Genomic DNA, 21,710 nt, shown 5'->3' with positions numbered 1-21,710 from the left:
CAGTTTATTTCATTCACATCCTACAAATCATGTACATTTGTCTTCCATCTGATACTACAACAGACATGTAGCCACTAGCACTAGTTTACTACAGTGTTGATTAATGTGCATTGTCCCTGTAAAATAAATAAATAAATCTGAAGCCACGCAAAGGACACTTTATTTTATCCAGTGTCCCGTCATCATAACAAATGAAATCAAACAAAAAGTACAAAAGTAAAAAGAATAACTGCTCAGTCTGAATATTCAACCATTTGTGACTGAACAATTTTCTGGTTGTTAATTCTGCATTGAATAATTTTTAACATTAAGGTGATGCGTTAATTTTATATGCGTACATGTTAGTTGCTGATCAATTTTGAAAGTGTCATTCAATAGTAAACATACTAACTGAATAATCACAGATTGAAGGCTTTGGGTGTCCCAATTTTTCAGTTGTATATTTTCCTCATACAGGAAGAATGTGAGTACAGATGTAGATGTGAGTATAGATGTGTGTGTCAAAGTGGCAGAAGTTAAGTGGGAGGGGAAGAAGTGGTTAAGTTTACTGGCATTGGCAGTGTTTTGCTTGGGTTTCGTAGAACTCACTAACGGTTGTTTGGAGAGGACACTGTGTTTCAGGAAAGGCTACTATCTTCAGTTCTTCCTGAAGTTTTTGCAGAGTGATGGTGGGCAGATACTTGCGTTCAGGTTTATCAGGAACATTGTCACCCCAGTGCGCGCTTGCGATCCATTTCTTCTTTTTGGAGTCGTAGCAGCAGAATGCTGACCAGAGCTTGTCAGGAATATTAACCCTCTTATTTAGTTTGGTGTTGGGGTCGGTGCTTGGGTTGGGTATTGCTCCAGTTACAACATAGGCTTTAGTAACCGCGTTGTTGTCTTTGCAGTATTCGTCCATAATACATTTGATGCACTGCTCCATGCTGCTCCAGCTTCCGCTGTTGAATGATATTGCTTGTGGAACGATGTTTGTCAGGGTAAAGGTGGATTTTTTGTCAGATACAGTTAACCCATATGAGCTTGGAATTATATGGCCCCTGTTAAATTTTTTGTCTTTGTCTATGTAATCCTTTTCCACAGCCTGGTTCTTGTAGGTCTTACCGTTGTCGTTTGCCATGTCCTTGTTCGGGTCATCTTCATTCTCAAGCTGTAAGAGTTAAAGACTAAGTTACTGATCCAGGTAGAGTAGCAATAAAGTAAACGTACAGTAAAAATATCCTTTAGCATTTATGTAAAGCTGCACAGAAAGGCTAAGCCTGATATCTCTTCTTCCTCTGAGCCATAAAGCTCCAATGTCCAAAAACTATTAAAACACACCACTGAGCCTCACTGTGCAACACATTATTGTTTAGTAGGTAAGAGTAGCATTTCAACTGATGGCGTAAATGGATTAGCAGCAATTACTTTTTAGTTTTATTGTTTTAGTTTGTTTAGTTTTTTATTTGTAAATAAGAAAAACACACCTGTGGCTCTATCATCCATTTTTTTGGTCTGTTGAATTTTAACCCCTCTTGTTTCCCTGTGTACTTGTAGGCAGAAAACACAGGAATCATGTTCTCTGTGTCGTAGAGCGTCAGAAACTTTCTCTCATTTTTATAAGTCTGACAAATTAATTTGTATCGGGTCTGGCCTATTTTCCCGCCCTCCAAGATGCCTGGGACCTGAGGTGGCTTTGCTTCAAGGAGAAACTGGTCACACTTGGACACCGACTCAACAACTTCAGCCACTGTGGGAACAATGGGCAGGAAGGCAGCGAGGAGCAAGAGATACCACATCTTCATGGACGTCATCGTCAAACTGTGTGTCTTAAGGTCAGAAGGGAGAAAAACAACCATCAACATCAGAGCACGACTTTTTCTTACACCCACTTGGTTCAAAGGATACCCTTGTATATTTTAATATCTGACTCAGTAAAAAAGACTAAAACTAGAAAGTCTACAGAAATAATTTTTCCAAAATGTTCAGAGCTATGATATTAATGAAGCTAGTTATGAAGTTTTGCTTTTTCTTTCTAAAATCTATCTTTATTGTTTATGGAGAAATCTTTGAATATGCCTAGAAGTGATGTCAATACCCAGATCATGGCTGTGGTACCTATGTTTTGACAGAAAAATAATATTTTTTTCGTTTATAAAAGTTTTACATCAAGTTTTAAACAATAATCACAAATTTAAATCAAACTGTTGAAAACATTTACTTCATGTACACTACATATAACAATAACAGCAGTGCTGCAAATAAGTACTCGCTGAAGTTTCACTGTCAACTGTAAAGGTAAAAAGCGTAAAATTAATATAAAATAAGTATAAACAAGGAAAAAAAAAACATACCACCTCGTTTACAGGTGTCTTCGCGTTTGTGCAGCAGTGGAAACCAGACGGACTTCCTCAGAGATCAAACAAGCTTGTAGAGGCTGATTTATACAGAACACGTTTATGACAGTGGATGAGAAGATATGCTAATGTTTGGTAGTAGATTACACTTAATCTGCGTCCACACAGAGACGTCACGCTATTCTTGTGTTCAGTACACACTGACTGCTCAAAGAAAAAAACTCAAAAGACGCTTTGCATAGAGATTACCACGAAATGAAAAAAGTGTGGTTACTTTGATGGATAGGAACAATTTAAACTGACACAATCAGTCAAGTACAAGTCGTAGAAAGACAATAACTGTCTACAGCCAACTATTGCACCAGTTCAAATTTAGACCTGATAACTTATCTCAGGTAAGTTTTTTAAAGCAAGTCATCTTGAAACAACTCATGCAGCTAACATTAGCTTAATTAGCTATCTCCAACTGAATAAATCTGTTAGTGACATTTCTGTTGGAGAAGATCAACGATAACCAGCTGGAAATGAAAAGATGCTTTTGTCTGCCTGCCTCTGTCTGAACTTATATTTGCATTTATCTCACAGCACCACTGTGCCTAAATACAGCCTCACATAGCTGCTCGCATGGCTTCAGTCTCATTACAAACATACATGACGTGCGCCTCAAAGCTAACTTTTGATCAAACTGAAAGTGTTAAAAAAGCTTAATGACACCGAAATCATTTACTTTCTCTCTAGAATACTTTTAATATTAATTGGCAGCATGTGACTGTAGTTACATGAAAACAGATTTGCACTGGAACTAAATTCCAGCCAGTGGAAATAAACAACAATGAATACTGACGATCCTTAAATGTCTTTACTGGGAGGAAAATTAAGCTTCATATTGTTTGTTGTGGCTTGATATACTTTTGTTAGCTGAGGCAGCTCTCTTTAACACTGTCAAAGCACTTGATGCCCGTGTCCGACTGGGAGGAAACACGCTGGATCAGGTGTTCATTACGAGAGCACATTACGTGTTTCAACATCACTGTAAGTTCACGTCGGTCGTCCAGAAACAGATCCAGCCTGAGCAGCAGTTTGTGTTGTGAACGCAGCCTCAGTTTCTACATCTGTCTTCATTCGATAAACCGATGTGATTGGTGGAAGAGTGGACTACAGCTGGTGTGATTGGTAAATCATCTCCATCTGATTGGCCAGTTCCAGACACTGTGAATACTATTACACTGTTCTCTGTGTTGGGGCCAACATGGCCGACACAGTTTGCGTGGATAGTGGAAGCAGCTGATTGGTCAGCTGATCAGTTTGGGGGAGGGGTGTCACTCTCCAGAGTGTCGGAGATCATCGTGCAGAGCTTATGGAACGATGGGCGCTCCTCCGGTCTCTGAAACGGAGCAAGAAAACACAAACCATAAAGTCATTATTTCAAGCTGTGACCTTCAGAAGTGTAGCAGAGGTTAACTGAAGCCGTCTGTGCGTTCCTGCAACAATGAAGTGCTGCAGCGCCACCGTCTTTGTCTTTCAACTTTCTGTCTGCACTGGACGCTGGAGCCACTCGTGTGGTTCATCACCTGCATTTTAGCAAATATCTGACCAGCCAGATAAACACTTTCTTCTACGGCTGTCTGACAACACTGACCGCTCTTTATGTTATAGCTAATCCTTAATTACATCAGTTCTCCCGCACTGCTGTGGGATCAGCTGGTCATATTACAGTTATAACAGTCATGTTGACTGGTCAGAAATCTGAAGCCAATTAAGACTGAGGCTGATCTACTATAACGTCAAGTAACTCACATGCAACACTATCAGTAACCACCTGTAGACCACCTGTCGTAGACCGGCGTGTCCTGATGGTGACGAGTGTGCATTTTAATTAGCTGTTGTCTAGTATTCTTGTGTTTGATCTCACATGTCTGCCCTCGACCACCTTGTTTAGCTGGCTTTAGCCTTCACACTGGTGGGCGATACTGCTGCACAGCCTAGCTATCGCTAAATGTTCCTGCAACTGAGTGTTTTTCTTTAGAAAGCCCTATAACTGTGATGTGGTTGATAAATGAGATAAGAGGGAGTGATGCGATGGAGGGTGAAGGAGAAGAAAGTCATACTGATCAGCCATCGGCAGCAAAGAGGTAACAATCAATCACCTGCTTCATATGGGGACGTCAAAAGTGTCTCTGTTGATCTTTTCTCTCCGTGCCCTTTTAAATACTTAATCTATAAGTTCTGTATATATGTCTCATTATCATTAATAGTTAATAAAATATGATGAATTTTTACAACCTTGTCTGTAAAAACTACACATTCTCACCCGTCACATATTGACACTTGGTCAAGACCCCTCGGCGTCACTTTTTACCACCCTGGGTATCCCTTTTAGACGTTTAGGGCTCCATGGTCAAGTTTTCCACAATAACATAATCTAATATTATATTATATCTCATATCTGTCCACTTACATTTTCAAGACAGAATATCATAACACAATTCAAACATGTGTAAATGCAATATTTCTTCATCCAACACAGAGTCACAGAGGAGACTTGTTAGTTATTTGGTACTGAGTCAATCTGTTGTTCCTGCTGCCTCCAAGTGGCCAAAAAAAAAATTAAACAATCAAGCCAACAAGTTGATTGTTTGTAAACAGGAAGCCTGTCATTACCCACTACCATGTGCATTTTTCAGCCTAAATTAAAAGTACAGGTCAAAGCTGCACACTAAAATGAACTAAGAAAGGCTGTTTATAAAGTTTCACTTTAGTATATGTTGAATAAAATGCGGTTCTCACCTCGTGCCAACACATCTGCATGATGTCATAGATGGCGGACGGGGCCATTTTGGGTCTAAAGAGGCGGTGACCCTTTGTAACCAAGGTAACCACCTCGTGGTTCTGACTCTGTTCAAACGGCATTCGCCCCTCAGTGAAAACCTCCCAAATCAACACACCTGGAGACACAAACGATGGAGGTTTAATAAGAGTCGGGAGCTTCACTGTCGAAACTCTCAAGGGTTAGTTTGTAGTTAACAGATGCTAAATGTATAAAAATAAGATCAACATTTGAAAATAAAGGAACAGTAGCCTCTTCCCACAGAGTAGCGGCTGATAGTGATGTTAAGCCTACCGTAGGACCAGACGTCTGACTTGCTGCTGTATTTGCAGAAGTTAAAGACTTCAGGAGGCGACCACTTCACAGGAAACTTAGCACCCGATGAGCTGGTGTACTGATCGTCTAACACGTATCTACAAAATGCACATCAGCAGTTTAGTGTGACAAAGTGCCATCTTTCTCCTTCCAGACTTGTTTTAAGTCAGCGGTCTAGATCAAAGATGATCGACACGTAGTGTACAAGTGTTGGGATTAAACTCGTACCTGGCCATCCCGAAGTCCGACACCTTCACCACCAGAGAGTCATTTACCAGACAGTTTCTGGCCGCCTGCAGAAGAGACGGAAGAGAAAGAAATAAGAATAAGGAAGACAAAGAGAATGTTTTTCACTCTATTTGTTTTGTTTGACTTTTAGCTTTTCTAACAGCATGGAGCCATTTACGCCTGGTATTAATATGCTTCTCCAGTGTCCACGTTGAGATCTAATTGCTCTGTCCAGCTCAAACAACCAAACGTCACATCCTCCTCTTGTTCGCGCCGGTCCAAAAAGTTCTATAACTAGAAATTGTATAAAAACTTTCTGAACTTTCTCTGAGCCGGCTTTCCACTGAAGTGCGCCGATGTCATAGCTTAGCCGGAAAGCGAAAAGTAAGTTCCACCTCGTTACCTTGCACTACCTTTCTTCACATTGTGTACTCCTTTCTGTATCTATATTTTAGTAGTTTGTGTTTATTTTAACTCAATGACTCATGACTTTACATTTACAAACAGATGCATTCAGTTCACCGTTTAGCATCAGCAGGTTATGTTAGATGATTCGATCACAATCTGTCCTCAATTTACACCTGTAATTTCATGTGGTTAAGTGCATTGCAGTCCGATCACATATTAGTGCCTGGTCTGGTCTGGGCTGTGTGTGTCGGTCCAAACTCAGTTCAGACAGTAATGGTGTATAAACAATGAATCATAGTGACTTTGGTGATCCTCTGCCTTTTACTGTGTACATCATAAGGACAGCATGGATGTAGACTCAAATGTACAAATAGGCTTCTTCTTAGGACCTGACAGATTAAATGGTTCTTGTCCATCAGTTTAACCACACTATTTTAATTTTACAGTTATCTCTATGCAAAATGTCTTTAAGTATCTTCAGTCAGTTTGAAGTCAACAGAAGAACAGTGTGAAGTCTCTCTGGGGACAGAGATTAAAGAGATTAGTAATCTATTACTACACAAGCTCGTTTGATAAGGACGTCACGTTAACATTGTCTTTATGAGCATGTTAGCATGCTAATGTTAGCATTTAGCTCCTGAGTACAGTACTGTGCCCGAGTACAGCCTCAAAGAGATGCTAGGATGGCTGTAGACTCTTTAGTCACTTTTAAAAGTGGTAGAAAGTAAAACCAGAGATTGCAGAAAAACAAATTTCTCATAATTTGCAGACCACTGAAAATATATTGGTCGCAGGGAACTGTGGAGAACGAGTCAAATTACAATTGAGGCCTCCAGAAGAAAACTGGGTAAAGCTGCTAACCATATGCATATTTAGTCCTTTTAAGCGGATCACTAATCACAAGAAAAAGTCACGTTAATTTAATTTCACACAGCTCAGTTATGTTTTAGGATGGGACATGATTGGCAAACAGCACTGCTGCAACCCTACACAAGAAAGAAAGTCTACCTTCCTTGTATTAGTATCTTTGGACACCAGCCATGTGTATTTTCTTTTAATTTTAAATGTTATTCACTGACAGTCGACGTTTTCGCAACACGGCTCCACACGGGGTTTTTTCCTAAGAAACTCCCTGAGTTCTGGTGAAGTTCTGGCAGCAGAATCCAGTCAGGATAAAAAGGGACCTGCAGTTTACCAGATCTCTGTGGATGAAGCCGTTGGACTCCAGGTGCTCCATGCCCTCGCCGACGTCCAGGCACATACTCAGCAAGGACCCCAGGCTGAAGCTGCCCCGCCGCTGCCTGAGGAAGTTCAACAGGCAGCCGTGCTCCATGAACTCTGTGACGATGTAAATGGGCTTGTGCTGGGTGCACACTCCATAAAGCTGCACCAGCTTAGGGTGAGACAGTTTCCTGGAGAAAACACAGAAATTACAGACAGGAATGCACTGAAACATCACTTCACTCAGTCTGCTCTTGGTCGGCCTTCACCAACAGCCCCCTGGTGTTTTGTTTTTTGGTATTGTTTAATACCAAGAAAAGGGGTTTATAAAGGTGTAATATTTACAAAATATAGGCCTACAGCTTGCACTAACTAAAGTGTTTTCAACATAAGCCTATACTTTACTTGGGCGGGCCGGACAGGTAGGCCTATAGTTGCACCTGCCAAAGTATATTTGGTAAACCACTTTAGCATTTTGCAGAGAAACGGTGAGGGAGAGGTGATCTGGTATTACGTTAACGGACATGCAGGAAATGTTACATTACGGAGCGACAGTGAATGCACCACTGCGGATGTCACTCACTAACGTTAAGTTTCCGTTTCGATCCACATACGGCACACTTAAAATGAAACACAGGTGAGTTTATTAAACACGGTGACTTTATGAAACATACTGCAGAGGGAGAAAGTCAGCTGAGACCTTTTTATATACAGTCTATGGCTGAGACACATACAGGGAGAGAGAGAGACAGATAGAGGCGGAGCAAGCCGCGAGAGACCAGGTGTGTGTGAGTGTGGGGAGAAGAGCAGAGGAGCAGATTCAAGTAAATAAACAGTTTAGTGTTTATTTACTTGAATCTGCTCCTCAAGTGCAACTGGACTTGGTTGAAGATACTGGAAGACGTTTCGTCCCTCGACTTTAACCTTCGTTGGATAACTATGACCTGGATGACTGAGAATCTTCATAGACACTAAACTATAAGGTGGAAAATGACATACAATAACCTACTGTTAGTACAAATAGCCTACAATGTACACCGCTACCGAGCCCACCCCCCACAAGCCGCCGCCGCCACAGTTGTACTGTCTTTGAGAGCTCAACAGTCCAATGAGCGGGTGTGTCGCGGTTCTGTCTCTCGGATCCGTCACACGAGATCATGGACTTGTGTGCGATTTTGGTCTCCGTTTCAAAAGCATTACAGCCGTACTACTAAGTAGTCTGCCTACTATTTTAAGTGAGGAAAAGAAAATTTATACAGACTTTTGTATAAATTATCTAGTGTGTTAATGTTTTTTTTAATGTGCAAATCAAAGTTTTTTTGACAACCTCAAAACAGATAAAGCTTTGGGCACCCCCTGTGATCTCGGGCACCCCCCTCAGTGACAGGCCACCACAGCTCAGAGAACCGGAGCATGTTGTTGCAGTTCCTACTAGTCTCCAGTAGACAGCAGTCAAAGGTGGATTTGGAATTTGCCACATAGTGGAGAGTAATATGTGAATAACTTATTCTCTCGCATCTCGTTTAGAAATCTCCTTCATTCATTTTCTTTTCCTGATCTTTTTAAACCCACCCCCTCTTCTTACATCATGACCTTGGCCTCCTCGATGAAGTCCTCCTCGTACATGGCTCCCTCTCTGATGGCCTTGATGGCCACTTTGTGCTGAGCCCTCCACTTGCCGAGCCTCACCAGACCGAACTGACCGCAGCCCAGCTCCTTCATGAAGGTCAACTCACTGGGGTCGATCTCCCACTTCTCTGAACGGAAGAAGAAAAAAGAGAAGAGGGAGGTAAAAAGACAGTAAAGAGAAAGGTGTGTTCATGAATAAACATGTTTTAAGGTACAAAAAAAACTGAGCAGCTGGGACTCACCGTAACTGAATCCAGCAGTGGACGGAGCACACTTGTCCTGTTTCCCTACAGGATACCTTAACCTGGCAACAAGACCTGACACACAAACATAAAAACAAAGGCAAAGTGACATTTAAAGCAAACTGCAACTCTCCACCTGAGCTCCATCTAGCTACCCTAACAACGTGAAGCATAAAAAACAGGTAATGGATTTGATGGAATGGAAGTGAAGTTTGTTTACAAGAATAAGGCCAACATGAAGTCACATTTTGGGGAGCTGTCGTGTCGTCCATAGGAATTTTCAGCAGATGACTTCTGTTGCTCTTTGAAAAGAATCGGCTTCATAAAATCACTGGGGTGATTTTGTCGGGAAAAACTCATAGAAAACAAAAATAAATAAGCTGAAATACTTTTTTTTTTTGTGCGAACTATCCTGTCTGAGCTTTAATGCAGTAAAATAAAAATAAAAGCGCAGCTTTACTCTGCCCCCTGAGTGGTTAACTAAAGTTGCTTTTCCTTTTGCAATTAAATCCACTCTTTTGAAGGATTTATCCACACTTATTTTCTGCTTGTTACTCTCTAGCAGCAAACTCCGTTTATCCAAGAATTGTTAAATTGGAGTAAATTAGTTACTTCAGACAAACTTCTTTTGTATATTAGTCATGAAAAAGCCGTGCAGGTTTTCCTCTTGTATCAAACAGCAAAAAGTTTGGGTTAATTTGACTTGCTTGACCTTGCACATCCTGCGATGTGACTACTGTGCATGGACATATTGCGATGATGATGCTGAAACAATATATTGTGCAGCCCTACTACAGTCTATGGTAAAATTGCACATCATGGTCTATAAAATCATGATGTGTTTGCAGCGTATCTCTAACAAGTGAACTTTTCATTAGCTCAGAGAAACAGCTCTGTTTTCAGCTTTGTGACGAAGCATTTTCCAGCTGATCCGAGGAGGGGTTAAATAGTTTATTTAGCTGAAGAAGGAGGAGGACTGTCTCAGCCCATAAAGAGACACTTCATCTTTCAGTAAGCAGAAAGTAGCATAAAATGGAAATACTCAAGTAAAGTACATGTACCCCACATTTGTACTTAAGTACAGCACTTGAGTAAAAGGTACATTCCACCACTGCTCTTGTTAATATCTATATATCTACCAAGCTGTTCTCATCTCAGGACTTCACATCTGGACGCTTTGTGTAGAGCTCTGTGGTCAGGTTAACAAGAATAACTATGCAACATCCGGTTAGACTTCAAAAAGTTTTGCTGGTTTAGGGAACGATCATGGTTTGTGTTAGAATAACTACATTACTTACTTAGTTCAGTAACGCCAACATCGCTAAAAAGAATCAATGTTGGCTTTTTGTTTCATACAGAAAACAAACACCAGTCTCCTGGTTGAAAGCCCGGTTTGTGACCCATCCGTCCACCCCATCCACCTCCTTACCCGGACTTTCCTTTATAGAGTAGTACTTAAAGTGTTGAACATAGGCACTAAAGGGCGTTGGGGTGCAATGTACAAAGCGTAGCTATTTGAAGCTCTGGCAATGAGAACAGGCTGACACACAGATCTAGATAGATACAGTGGATAATGTGTTGTTTACCTGCTGCGTTGTGTTTGTGGTACTCGATCAGGTCAGGGATGGAGCTAAACAAGTGTTTCTCAGCCAGGTAGAACTGTTTAGGCGTGCCTTGTGTCTCCTTGATGTGGTAATGTTTTATAGTTGAACCTCCTTCGCTACAAACACAGATAACAACAAGAACATAACAATGAAAATTACTTGCGATTTAATACAGGTTTTCATGACTTTGCATGTATAAAAACTCTGCTTGTTCCCTGGGTGAAAGACCTCTGCTGCACAGGAAGTGCTATTAATCTAAAACCAATTTCAATTGAATATTAAATTATCTAATGCTTCATAAAATCTCACATTGACCCTGCAGTTTGATTAAAACATTCAAAAAAAATTCACTTTAATTTAAATTATGTTGGCAGGAAAAGGCTTGTTGGAAGATGCAGTGATGTTGTCAGACACCTGGTATAACAGTCTGAGCCTGTCGGTGGAAAAAACAAGCACTTTTTGTGGAAGGTTTTGACAGGCATAGTTATACCAAATATACCAAAATGACCCTGTAATGCACAAAATTACTATAACTTAACTTGCATATTTCATATCTGCAGCAAGTTTCAAAAACCTACGACAAAACTTTCATATGTTACAAAGTTAAAAGGCTGCTTGTATGCAGGAACAATATAAAACCTGAAACTATTTAAGAACTGTCAGCAGTAGTAAAGTGTCCATGACTTGTATTTTGTCATGGTCCTTTTAAGAGGCTTTGAGCTGTTTAAGCTGTTTAAAGATGGCAAAAGTGTCGGTACCCAGCAACAGACTTGGCATAAAGAGACACGGTGTAGGTTTCCGTGGTGCTGGAGTCTCTGACAATGAAGGCTCCCTCTTTGTCCTGCAGAGGGCGACAGAGACAAACCAAGGTTTGACACAACATGAGATTTCACATTTTGTTTTCATCTGATTTAGAGAGAGTTGGTTTATGTTGTTATTAGAGAGTTGACCTGAGAGGAGGAGGAGGGAGAGTATCGAGCGTAGTTTTGGGTGAGAATAACAGAGGAGGAGTGTGTCCAATAACATGTAGAGGGAGTCAAAGACGGACTGAAGGAAGACAGAAACATGGAAAAGGAAAAAGAAAAAAGGACATAACTAAAGGAAAGGAGGACAGAGGGGAGGAAAGAAAAGTGTTATATTATATAAGGAGGAAAGAAAGATGGAGTAAACAAAGAGCGAAGATGTTTGTAGACTCACCTCCTTCTTCAGCAGCTCCTCTGCCTTGTTCCTGTTGACTTGTTTACTGTACCAACTAGAACAAACAAACATCCCAATAACAATCATATTTTAATCGAGATCTCATCATGCTGATCTGTTATATTTTATTTTAATGAGACTTTCTTCAGTCCTCCATGAGCTTTACAAGATGGAGCAGTGCAAAATTAGAAACTGGCTGAATCCAAATGTCCAGCATAAAATGTACTATATGATAAGTTTTAAATTTCCAACATGTGAGAAAAATACGTGGAAAATAAAAAGTACATTTTGTGTTATAGAAATATAAAGTTTATCTAACTTATTGGTTTTATGAGATGCCCTAAGTCTGCATAAAGAGTCCTTGAGGCCCTTTGCAGACTTGATAAACTGGATTTATGTGAGCAAACAAGTCCGGATCAGTCCAGACATTTGAATTCAGCCAGTCTTCACTTTGACCGTCACAGTCGACTGCTGTTTATCTACTGAGAAATGATTAACAAACTCACACAAACTGCACCAGGTTTCCGGATTTCTTCTCTGTTATATAGTTACTTGGGATGTAGCCTTCCTCGCTGTGAAACAGACGCACAGAGACACGAGGAAACAATGTCAAAACCCCAAAGTCACTCATCGCAGTAAAAAATCATTAGTCTGAATCCTGTACAATTAAACTGAGAGTAGCTACAACAAACAGTTACATCGAACCAGGCTGTGATGGCTACCTACGGATCTACAGGCGGACGTAAAGTGCCAAGATATGCTGTAAACAATGCAGATTTCAGATTTCAGCAGGTCCCTTCAGCCCGCATCCCTGCATGAGACCAGAGGCTCAAGGCTACATTAGCCACTGCTAGCATAACACAGCAGAATCTCTGGCTGAACTGTCTATGGTTGCATTGAATTGTGGGTAATGTAGGCGCCAGGTTTTGACAAGAAAGTATAATGTGTGGACTCAAAAAGATGATATCTTTAATTCTTCCCTTCGTGGGTCAGACAGTGTTACAGAGGCAAAGCGCAATCCATGGAGTACTTTTTTAATGGATCATCAATGTTACTGCAATTTGTCTTGAGCGGAATATAAATGTCTAACGAATTCAGTTCAACCAAAGTTGTGGACACCGTCCTTAGGACTCAAGTGGCAAACTAAATGAAGCCAATGCAGAAGTGTGAAAAGAATTGCATTTCCTTGACCGGCCACTTCAGGCTGCCTCTCAAAACGATTCAATCCCCAATAGATCGCCATATTAAAAATTTACAGTAGAAACAAACAGCCTGGTATAAAAAAATGGGTTTGATCTCTATAACAATTTTCCTCTTGAACCTGATGACCCTGCAAGATGCATCACTCCATAGCTAAAATGAATTGTTCAACGCAGGGTGAAAAGTGAAGCTGCAGCAATGTGCAGTATGACAAAAAATATGGCGTTTTTTAAAAATTAAAACCATGTGAACCTGTTCTGGTACAACCCCTAAATAAGATGACGAAATGAGCATAATATGACCATTTTAAGTTCTGCATAATTAGGATAACCAGGATTCATTTGGCCACCTCAGCTCCACCTCTAGGTGCCGTCAAGCTGGTGACAGCTGGAGCTCACGGACACTGCATCCATGTTATTGCGACATTTAATGTAATCATGATCCACGTATGTTGCGGTACACACTCACCCATACATGTTGCGTGCCTTGTACCAGTTGACGTCACACTTATCCAGAATGACGTACTCGTCTCCTTTGATCAGACTCAGGTCTTGCGGCTCAGTACCCGGGAAGTCATACAGCGCTACCACCACCTCTTCTTCCTCCTCCTCCTCATCAAAATTATCATCGTCATCTTCAGCCTCCAGAGGGAGGGGAGGAGGGGGCCGCCTCTGCTGGATGAGAAGGAAGTATGACAAAGTGCTTGTAGACTTCAGTTTTGCAGTAATAATCAGTAATCTCTGTGTCTGTGGCTGCGGCTGGCGGTTACCCTCTTGTTTTTACGCTCCTCTCCAGGAATCGGGGGCAGAGGTTTTCTGGAAACTAGAAAAGAGGAACAGAAACAGTAAACCAAGCAGAACACCTTCTCTGCTGTTAGATCACCAGGCCACCACCTTTGACCTCTCACTGCTGGTTGCTTGAGATATTGGTGATAGAGAATCTGAACCTTATCACACTGTTGCAGCAATCGCATGTCAGTCTGACGGCTAACGGCTTAAATGTGATTTCCTGTTTTTCTTCTGCGCTTGGTGAATCAAGCGTTTCCACACTGCAACAACAAGTAGTATCTGTATTTCTCTGTTAAAGTATCTTTCTCCTGTTTTGTAAGTTTTAGTTCATTTACTATGAATTAACTTTATATTGCAGTTCATTGGAGGTGGAAGTAATACCAAAACTAAATACCTAATGTACTGCACTGTACTTAATGTACGTACAGGTTTGATACTTGAGTATTTTCATTTCTGCATTTGCTTCACTATTTTGCAGGTCGTACTTTTCACATCTTCCCTTGTGCTTGTTTTTTTTAAATACGCAACCACACTCATTTGACTGCTGAACTAAATGGTCACTTACTATAAATACTTTACTATAAATAATTTACATTCAAAGCACGAGATTACTGATGTGCTGCAGTGTTATTTAGACTTCATAACTACTTTAAACCCCTAAAATACTCTTTAATCATTAATGTATTCATAACTTGGAGGCAAAAAAATGCACTTTTACTGCAGCTGAATTACTCAAGGTATTTATGACACTTACATGGGCTTATCTATACCCTCCATGTGAAGCTCAAGAACCAAAACTAAACAAAGAGCCAGAGCTGCAGAGGTGATGTTAGATTAAATGTCATGTGTGGGTAAACTGTGGTAGTGTTTTTACAGTGTCTTTGCAGTATTATTACTCTGTGTTATGGCAGAATTACTTTCTTAGTTGAGTGGTTAAGCTTGTGTGGGTGTCTTTCTTACTGTCTCCAAACAGGTTGTACTCCGCGCAGCCCGGAGCCAGTTTTTCCGCCTGGCGACAGCAGAGCCATGCCCCTTCCTGCCAGAACTGAGGGTGAAACTTCGCAGAGACCACAGGGTTGTCTTTGATCTCTACAGAAAGATAGGTTTGGTGTATTCAAGGTCCAGTGTGTAAAAATTATGAGGATATATTGACAGAAATTCAATATAATATACATAACTATGTTTTCAGTGGTGTATGAAGACCTTACTGAACCATTATGTTTTTATTTCCTTAGAATGAACCAAATCTATCTACATACACTGCGGGTCCTCTTACATGGAAGTCGCCATATTGCGCCTCCATGTTTCTACAGTAGCCCAAACGGACAAACAGCTGTACAGAGCGCGTTTCATCAGTACACTGAATACGTACAAAGAAGAAAAAGTAGTAGTCGTCGTCGTCGTCTGGTTTGATAAGGAGTAAGAAGAGAAGTGAAATTTCAACAAATGGAGGACCACACGTATTATTTAGCACAAGAGCCGACAGAGCGTGTAGGCCAGCGTAGCTTCTGCTACACGCTTGCAAAGGGAGGGGTGAGCGGTGACTTGAGCAATTCACAACCCTCAACAACTCTGTTGTTGTTCGCTCTATATCACGGTATTTGTCCTGGTGTTGGATGTCTCCAGAATCATTTACTCCACTTTTAAAGGTTCAGTGCGTAAGCTTAGTGGCATCTAGTGGTGAGGGTTGTGAATTGCTAAAGTCCAAGTTATTTATGGACTATGGATAATGGATGTGTAAACCACACTGGTCTATCTGAGTTATTTATTTTATGTAGTATGAACACACTTATTTTATCTTATTTATAACATATAGAAGTTAATTATTCTTTTTTCCCCCTTCTCTTTTTAGTTTGCTTATGTTTTATACTGTTCCAATCTCAAAACTCAGTCCTCTATCTTTTATATAAACTGCTTTATATCATGTTTTATGCATGAATAGAACTTTATTATACTTTCACGTAAATAAAAAATAAGCATTGATCTCCTTTGGCTCAATAGAAATAAAATTGCCTCCACGAGCCACTGCCGTTGCTGCAGCTGCCGGCCATGTTGATAATTGGGCCAAATCAGAGAGCCAAACATGAACGACTTGCACCATGCACCTGTCACTTTCATCTCACATTATCTTTGTTTCACATCTCTCCCTCTCTGCACGCTTCAACTGAAACCCCCTGATCATCAATGCTGACAGGTGTGACGCAACTCTAATTTTGTAACAATGGTTACAAGATTTGTTTTACTAAATCAGGCTCTATTGTTTCTATTGTAAGTAACAATAAAGCAAAATGGGTATTGAACAATCTTGTGCCACCTCAGACTTTAAAGCAGCGCCTGACCTTGTTTCCCTCATCTGACCACCAGGTCTGATCGGTGAAAACACATTAACTTTACGTGACGCTTGAAGAGTGGTGGAAAAACAGTGGGGGCTGCTGGGAAAGATGCCCTATGTGTGAAAGCAAGTTTCAGATGTGTGGTTTTAAAGTGTGAAAACATCTTTGCACCAGTTAAAGACTATAAACTGTGAGTGTCACATGTACACCTGTATACGCTTCTGCTCCTTTCTCCCCAGTACAGCAGATCAGAGACTGACCTTCTTTGAGGCTCTGCACCCACAGACTTCGGCTGTCATGACTCGGAGCGAATACGTAGAGGGTGTTGGCATCATACACCACCTAGACACAAACACCCACAGACAAATGTTACATTTTGTGTGGTCTGAAAACACACAGGTTAAGAAAAACTGTAGTTTGTGTGTAGCACATATCTGCAGCATATTACAGTTGAAAGATGTTTTGTGTGTCTTTTAACCATTTTTACTTAATTTGTGTCTCTTTCAAATCAAGACTTCATTTCCCATCATTCCCTTCCTGCCTGATTTTGTAAGTATTATTGTATTATGTTGTGCTTGAAGGTTCATTATTTCTGGAGCTTTAAGCCATATTGAGAGATCTGCTGATGAAGGCCATGAGATGTGGATGAAAGCTCCCGTGGATCTTATAGTAAGAATGACTTCACAAAGGGGGCATAGAAAGTCAAGCAGTCAGACAATCAGGCAGACACAAAATGCAAAACAATGCAGGTGCATTTTGAAATGTTGTTTATATACTGTTTGTGTTCAGTTTATTGTTTCCACTGGGTTCCCACAATGCTGCCCTACTAATGATTTAAAAGCTTCTGTGCTAATTCTACCCTCACGCTAATATTGTGTGACAGCTTTTCACGTCAACGAGAAATACGTTTCGCAACATCTTGTGGCACAACCACAGAACAAACACAGAAGTCTCACAGCAACAGCTGTTTTGCACTGGACCATGCAAAACAGTTTTATTTCTGTGACTTGGTTTTTTATCCACCCATCTAGTTTAGCCATAGACTTTCATAATTTTAGTATAATGTTTACCTTGGGTGAGCAGCATAAAGGGAAGTAAAAACGTTATCTCATTTTAAAATCTTGTGCTGTAAAATTATTTAAAACAAAAAATCAATCTCGTAACTTTGATTTGACACGATAATCAACGCAGTCAGCAGTTGCATCAGCTTCACTGGTAGTGACACTCAGATCACAGAGGCAATGAAGGTGGTTTAAAACCCTTAGAGTCTGATTGCTTGAATGTGTGTCAAACACTGCCCTCCTCCTCCTGACTCACAACTAGGGATGAGCAAGTACACCACTATCTGTATGTGAAATCGGTGTGGGTTGATCAGAAGTTGTTATATTTATTAGAAAGCTATTTACAGAACATCCTCAGAATTGAGGAGCAATGTGTTTGATAACAATGGTAGGAGAACGACGATTAAAAAAATAAAAACAAATAAAAAAGGTACCTACATATTTATAGTTTATTAGAAAACAGATAGACACATTTTACTCTGATGGTACTCAAAAAAGCAAATTACATACACCAAATACTCATTTCAACCAAGTGCTCGCTCAGCCCTTCTCATAACTACTGTGACTGAAACTTTCAGGAGGATCTCATTATTTCTGATGCCCGTGACAAATTAACGCCCATTAACCCACTTAGAAGTCGTAGATAAAAAGACGCTTCTTATGGCTGCAGAACCAGCCTGAGAACCAGCATGTTTTTAAGTTTTCAACATAATCCAGTGATAGTTGTCTGTACATCCACAGGTACGATGCAAACAGCAACTGCTAATGGCTAATTCACCATATTTTAAATGCTGCTAATTTGCCAGGGTGAGTTTGTCTGAGGTGGGTGGGGGCACTGTGAAGACTCTGTCATGAAAACCCGTCATCCAGATTATCTAAACCACTTTATCAAGAGGTAAACTGAACTGAATGTAGGTCAAGAGTGAAGCAGGAAATGGGTCTGTGAACTCTGATGGATGTCTACATCAGACAGTTTGGGCAATCATTTCACTGTTCACCTTGTTTTCTATTCCAAAATAAGTTTGTCGAACCACCTCGAGGTTCCTTTCCAACCTGTGACTGCTGGAGTTTCTTGATCGCTTATTTTTAGTGACCAATCAGTGTTGAATGTAGTACACATGTTGTGTGTTTGTACCTGAAAGGGGTATTTGTTCTGGCAGGGGATGATTCCTCCTGAGTTCTTGACGATCTCCGCACATCTGATGCGGCTCAGCTCGATCGAGCCTCTTCGGAACTTCTTCTGTAGACGCAAAAATCACGTCAACGTTGCTATTTTTGTAAATATGACATCAACTACACACTGAGACATTCAACTTCCTATTGTGTTGTTGAATCATATTAAATTCTGTTTTGTTTTATCAGCAGCTTATCAGTGCATAAGTGCATAAATGTTGGTTTTATAGTTTGATAAGAAACCTTAAACATTTCCTTCAGCAGTGTATTTGAGTTCCTTATCATTGTGATAACAGATTTGTATACAGACTTGTGGGTGTGTTTGTGTGCCAGGGTTCACCAACTCAAAGTAAAACTGAAATGAAAATTCACTGTACAGTGACACTAGAACATCTCAGACTTTGTGAACTAAAATATTACTTTGGCTCCTCAATATGAGATATTTGTTCATTAAAATACATGTAGGCCTACAGATTTCTAGCATATATCAAAATGTTTACTAAATTTAAATGCAAAGTTAAAAACATGAAATGGAGAAGATCGATACACTCGTGTGTGTGTGCAGTAACTACAGTATGAAGCTACAGTCAGCAGCGGGTTAGCTGGAAACAGGGAGTGTCCACCTCCGGGCACCTTTAAAGTGCAATTTATACTTCTGCGTCGCTTACTCATTTACACATTTAACCTTGTTTGTTTAATCCGAACAAACACTAAAGTGTAACAAACTAGGTTTCTTGAGTTAGAGCAGTGATTTCCAGACAGAGCTGGGCTAGCTGTTCCCCTCCATTTCCAGTGTTTATGCTAAGCTAGGCTAACCAGCTGCAGGTTGTAGCTTCAGAAAAGTGTAAAAGTCAACTTTTCTCATGAAACTCTCAAAAAAGGGAATAAGTGCCTTTCTCAACGATTTCATTTTTAAATCAAATTTAAAAATGGATCTTGCTACAGAGCTATGACATTATGTGTGTGCAGGAAGCATAGAACACCTGTGTGAGAACCTCTTATACTGAATCAAATGTAAATTATTTAGAAATAGTCACTAGTAGTGAACTTAAGTTTAATTAAAAACTAATGTAACTGACCTCAGCTCTTCCATCGTAGTACGTCAGCCTGCTCTTGGTGAGGACAAACAGTCTCTCCTTGTAGTTCAGCGGCGACGTCCTCTTCTTCTGCTGCGAACGCTTTATGAGGATCTCCTCCAATAGCAGCTCAGCACTCATTCTGGCCCCACCCACACCTTCAGCCCATTGGTGTAAGTCGTCACAACGCGGCAAGTAGCAGCTGAGCTGAGGAGAGACATACAGTTTTTCATATTAGATGCGTTTTTACCTTCAGAGAAATATTGTCAGCTCTCTGGAGTCTTTTAGAAAATAGATGATAAAGCAGAGGATGCTTTAGGGCAGGGCTACCGTGTGAATGACAAGTCACTACCATGGTGACCTGCCAATCAGGATAGAGGTGACTCGTATCCACTGCACGGTGTTAAACTAGCTGTAAACTAAAAAAATAAACTAAGATGCGACGGCCAAAATGCCAAACTAGAGGCTTCAAAACGGCAGTCCACAAACCAACGGGTGACGTCAAGATGACTTCGTCCACTTCTTTTATACAGTCTCTGAGACCAGCTGGTGAATTGATGGAGAAATTATGTAAATCACTACAAAATCAAAAGGGATTACAAGGGGAAATGATCTGAATGTTTAGCAATGACTTAATAAAGTAGGCAAACTAAATACTTTATATAAAACAAAATGACATAAATGTCTAATTCAGTGGTTTCAAATGTGTTTATCAATTAGTTCATCTCAGTACAAAGAAGGAATATACCAGATATAGATCATTTTATAGATTTTTGTATCTTAATCGAGTAGAAAAGACAAACGAGTTCCAGTATCAATAAGAAAACATTATTTAGTTATTAGTGTAGTGTGTGGGGGATTTGAACATGATTTAACACTTACTCACCAAAACTGCTCTAAACATTAGTGTTAAAAAAAGTTTGCCTAAATAAATAACCCTTATTTAGATACTGGAGACTCTGCGGCACGGACACATTTCCGTTGGTGAAGTATTGAGGTTTGAGCTATGCTGGTTTCACTTTGACATTGGTGCATTAATGTTTTCTGATGCAGTTAAAAGATATGTACATGTTTGTAAACATTGGCAGAAACAGAAAATGAATCTATATTTCTATATATCTAACCTACAGCAGCAGTTTATAAAATAATTAAAACAAGCTCCACCATTACTAGCTGCAACATTCAACAAGTCCTCTAACCAAAACTACAACATAGGTGGTTTGAACCAACCTCCAAAAACATCTCCATTTCCGTCCAGACCTACATTTTGGAAATCACGTGACCCACACATCACATAAACATATGGAGGCCGCAGCGACTCAAAGAACCCCAGCTGTGGTGTTAGAAAAACAGGAAGAGGGCAAGTTGCTCTTCCTGTGAATGTCTAACATGATCGCTAATAAATGTTCTAAATACACATATTTGTCTTTGGAGTCTGTAAACGTCACGTAAAAAAAAACGATTAAGCCTTTTAAAACGAATAGAAGAAAAAATAAAAAGTATTTTCAACGCGGGTTTCGAACTCAGATTAATGTGGAAAAATAAATTACCGTCGGATCAATATTCCACTAGTCTACACTATCATCACCTCTTCACCCTCTGTCGGCGTAGAATAAAATAACTCAAGAGCAAACAGCCGGCCATCACGCTTTAAAACGGGAGACAGCAGATCAACTTGTGACAACACTGTCAAATCATTCTTCTTACCTACAAAGCTCTTAATGGTCAGGCAACATCTTATCTTAAAGAGCTCATAGTACCTTACTACCCCACCAGAGCACTGCGCTCCCAGAATGCAGGGTTACTTGTGGTTCCTAGAGTTTCCAAAAGTAGACTAGGAGCCAGAGCGTTCAGCTATCAAGCTCCTCTCCTGTGGAACCAGGTTCCAGTTTGGGTTCAGGAGGCAGACACCATCTCCACATTTAAGAGTAGGCTTAAGACTTTCCTCTTTGATAAAGCTTATAGTTAGGGCTGGCTCAGGTGAGTCCTGAACCATCCCTTAGTTATGCTGCTATAGGCCTAGACTGCCGGGGGATTTCCCATGATGCACTGAGCTCCTCTCTCCTCTACTTTCT

General features: G+C 40.4%; 3 protein-coding genes across 4 annotated transcripts in view; 1 reads left to right on the top strand and 2 right to left on the bottom strand.

The window, feature by feature from the left end:
• Positions 1–544: 544 nt before the first annotated feature.
• LOC123979895 (endonuclease domain-containing 1 protein-like) lies at positions 545–2,907 on the bottom strand. The gene is made up of 3 exons (XM_046064006.1): positions 2,331–2,907; positions 1,464–1,805; positions 545–1,147 (listed from the first exon to the last, which is right to left on the bottom strand). The coding sequence occupies exons 2-3, from the start codon at positions 1,788–1,790 to the stop codon at positions 545–547; spliced, it is 930 nt and encodes a 309-aa protein (XP_045919962.1). The 5' UTR covers positions 1,791–1,805; positions 2,331–2,907.
• A 271-nt stretch (positions 2,908–3,178) lies between these two features.
• tec (tec protein tyrosine kinase) overlaps positions 3,179–21,710 on the bottom strand; it is a 21,623-nt gene continuing 3,091 nt past the window's right edge. The window contains exons 2-18 of one of the 2 annotated variants that reach the window (XM_046064675.1): positions 19,639–19,842; positions 18,522–18,626; positions 16,586–16,667; positions 14,953–15,081; positions 13,974–14,026; positions 13,673–13,878; positions 12,511–12,576; positions 12,005–12,059; positions 11,566–11,648; positions 10,790–10,923; positions 9,204–9,278; positions 8,918–9,089; positions 7,307–7,523; positions 5,704–5,768; positions 5,455–5,573; positions 5,121–5,278; positions 3,179–3,717 (exon numbers count right to left, since the gene is read on the bottom strand). In XM_046064675.1, coding sequence (XP_045920631.1) covers positions 3,634–3,717; positions 5,121–5,278; positions 5,455–5,573; positions 5,704–5,768; positions 7,307–7,523; positions 8,918–9,089; positions 9,204–9,278; positions 10,790–10,923; positions 11,566–11,648; positions 12,005–12,059; positions 12,511–12,576; positions 13,673–13,878; positions 13,974–14,026; positions 14,953–15,081; positions 16,586–16,667; positions 18,522–18,626; positions 19,639–19,776 — 1,941 coding nt within the window. In that variant the 5' untranslated portion in view covers positions 19,777–19,842 and the 3' untranslated portion in view covers positions 3,179–3,633. The remainder of the gene's footprint in view (positions 3,718–5,120; positions 5,279–5,454; positions 5,574–5,703; positions 5,769–7,306; positions 7,524–8,917; positions 9,090–9,203; positions 9,279–10,789; positions 10,924–11,565; positions 11,649–12,004; positions 12,060–12,510; positions 12,577–13,672; positions 13,879–13,973; positions 14,027–14,952; positions 15,082–16,585; positions 16,668–18,521; positions 18,627–19,638; positions 19,843–21,710) is intronic. The other variant, XM_046064676.1, reaches the window with a different exon arrangement.
• txk (TXK tyrosine kinase) overlaps positions 16,981–21,710 on the top strand; it is a 34,114-nt gene continuing 29,384 nt past the window's right edge. The window contains exon 1 of the mRNA XM_046064678.1: positions 16,981–16,994. The gene's annotated coding sequence lies outside the window, so the exon portion shown is untranslated. The remainder of the gene's footprint in view (positions 16,995–21,710) is intronic.

The sequence above is a fragment of the Micropterus dolomieu genome, linkage group LG12, assembly GCF_021292245.1.
Source record: "Micropterus dolomieu isolate WLL.071019.BEF.003 ecotype Adirondacks linkage group LG12, ASM2129224v1, whole genome shotgun sequence".
In the NCBI taxonomy this organism is placed as follows: domain Eukaryota; kingdom Metazoa; phylum Chordata; class Actinopteri; order Centrarchiformes; family Centrarchidae; genus Micropterus; species Micropterus dolomieu.
This window is presented reverse-complemented; position numbering and strand designations above follow the sequence as displayed.

Bases quoted from the DNA above. Each gene is read 5' to 3' on its own strand.
- LOC123979895 (XM_046064006.1), bottom strand. From the start codon at position 1,790: ATGACGTCCATGAAGATGTGGTATCTCTTGCTCCTCGCTGCCTTCCTG. The intron at 1,148-1,463 runs GTGTGTTTTTCT...TAACTCTTACAG, and splicing joins AATGGATGATAGAGCCACAG to CTTGAGAATGAAGATGACCC.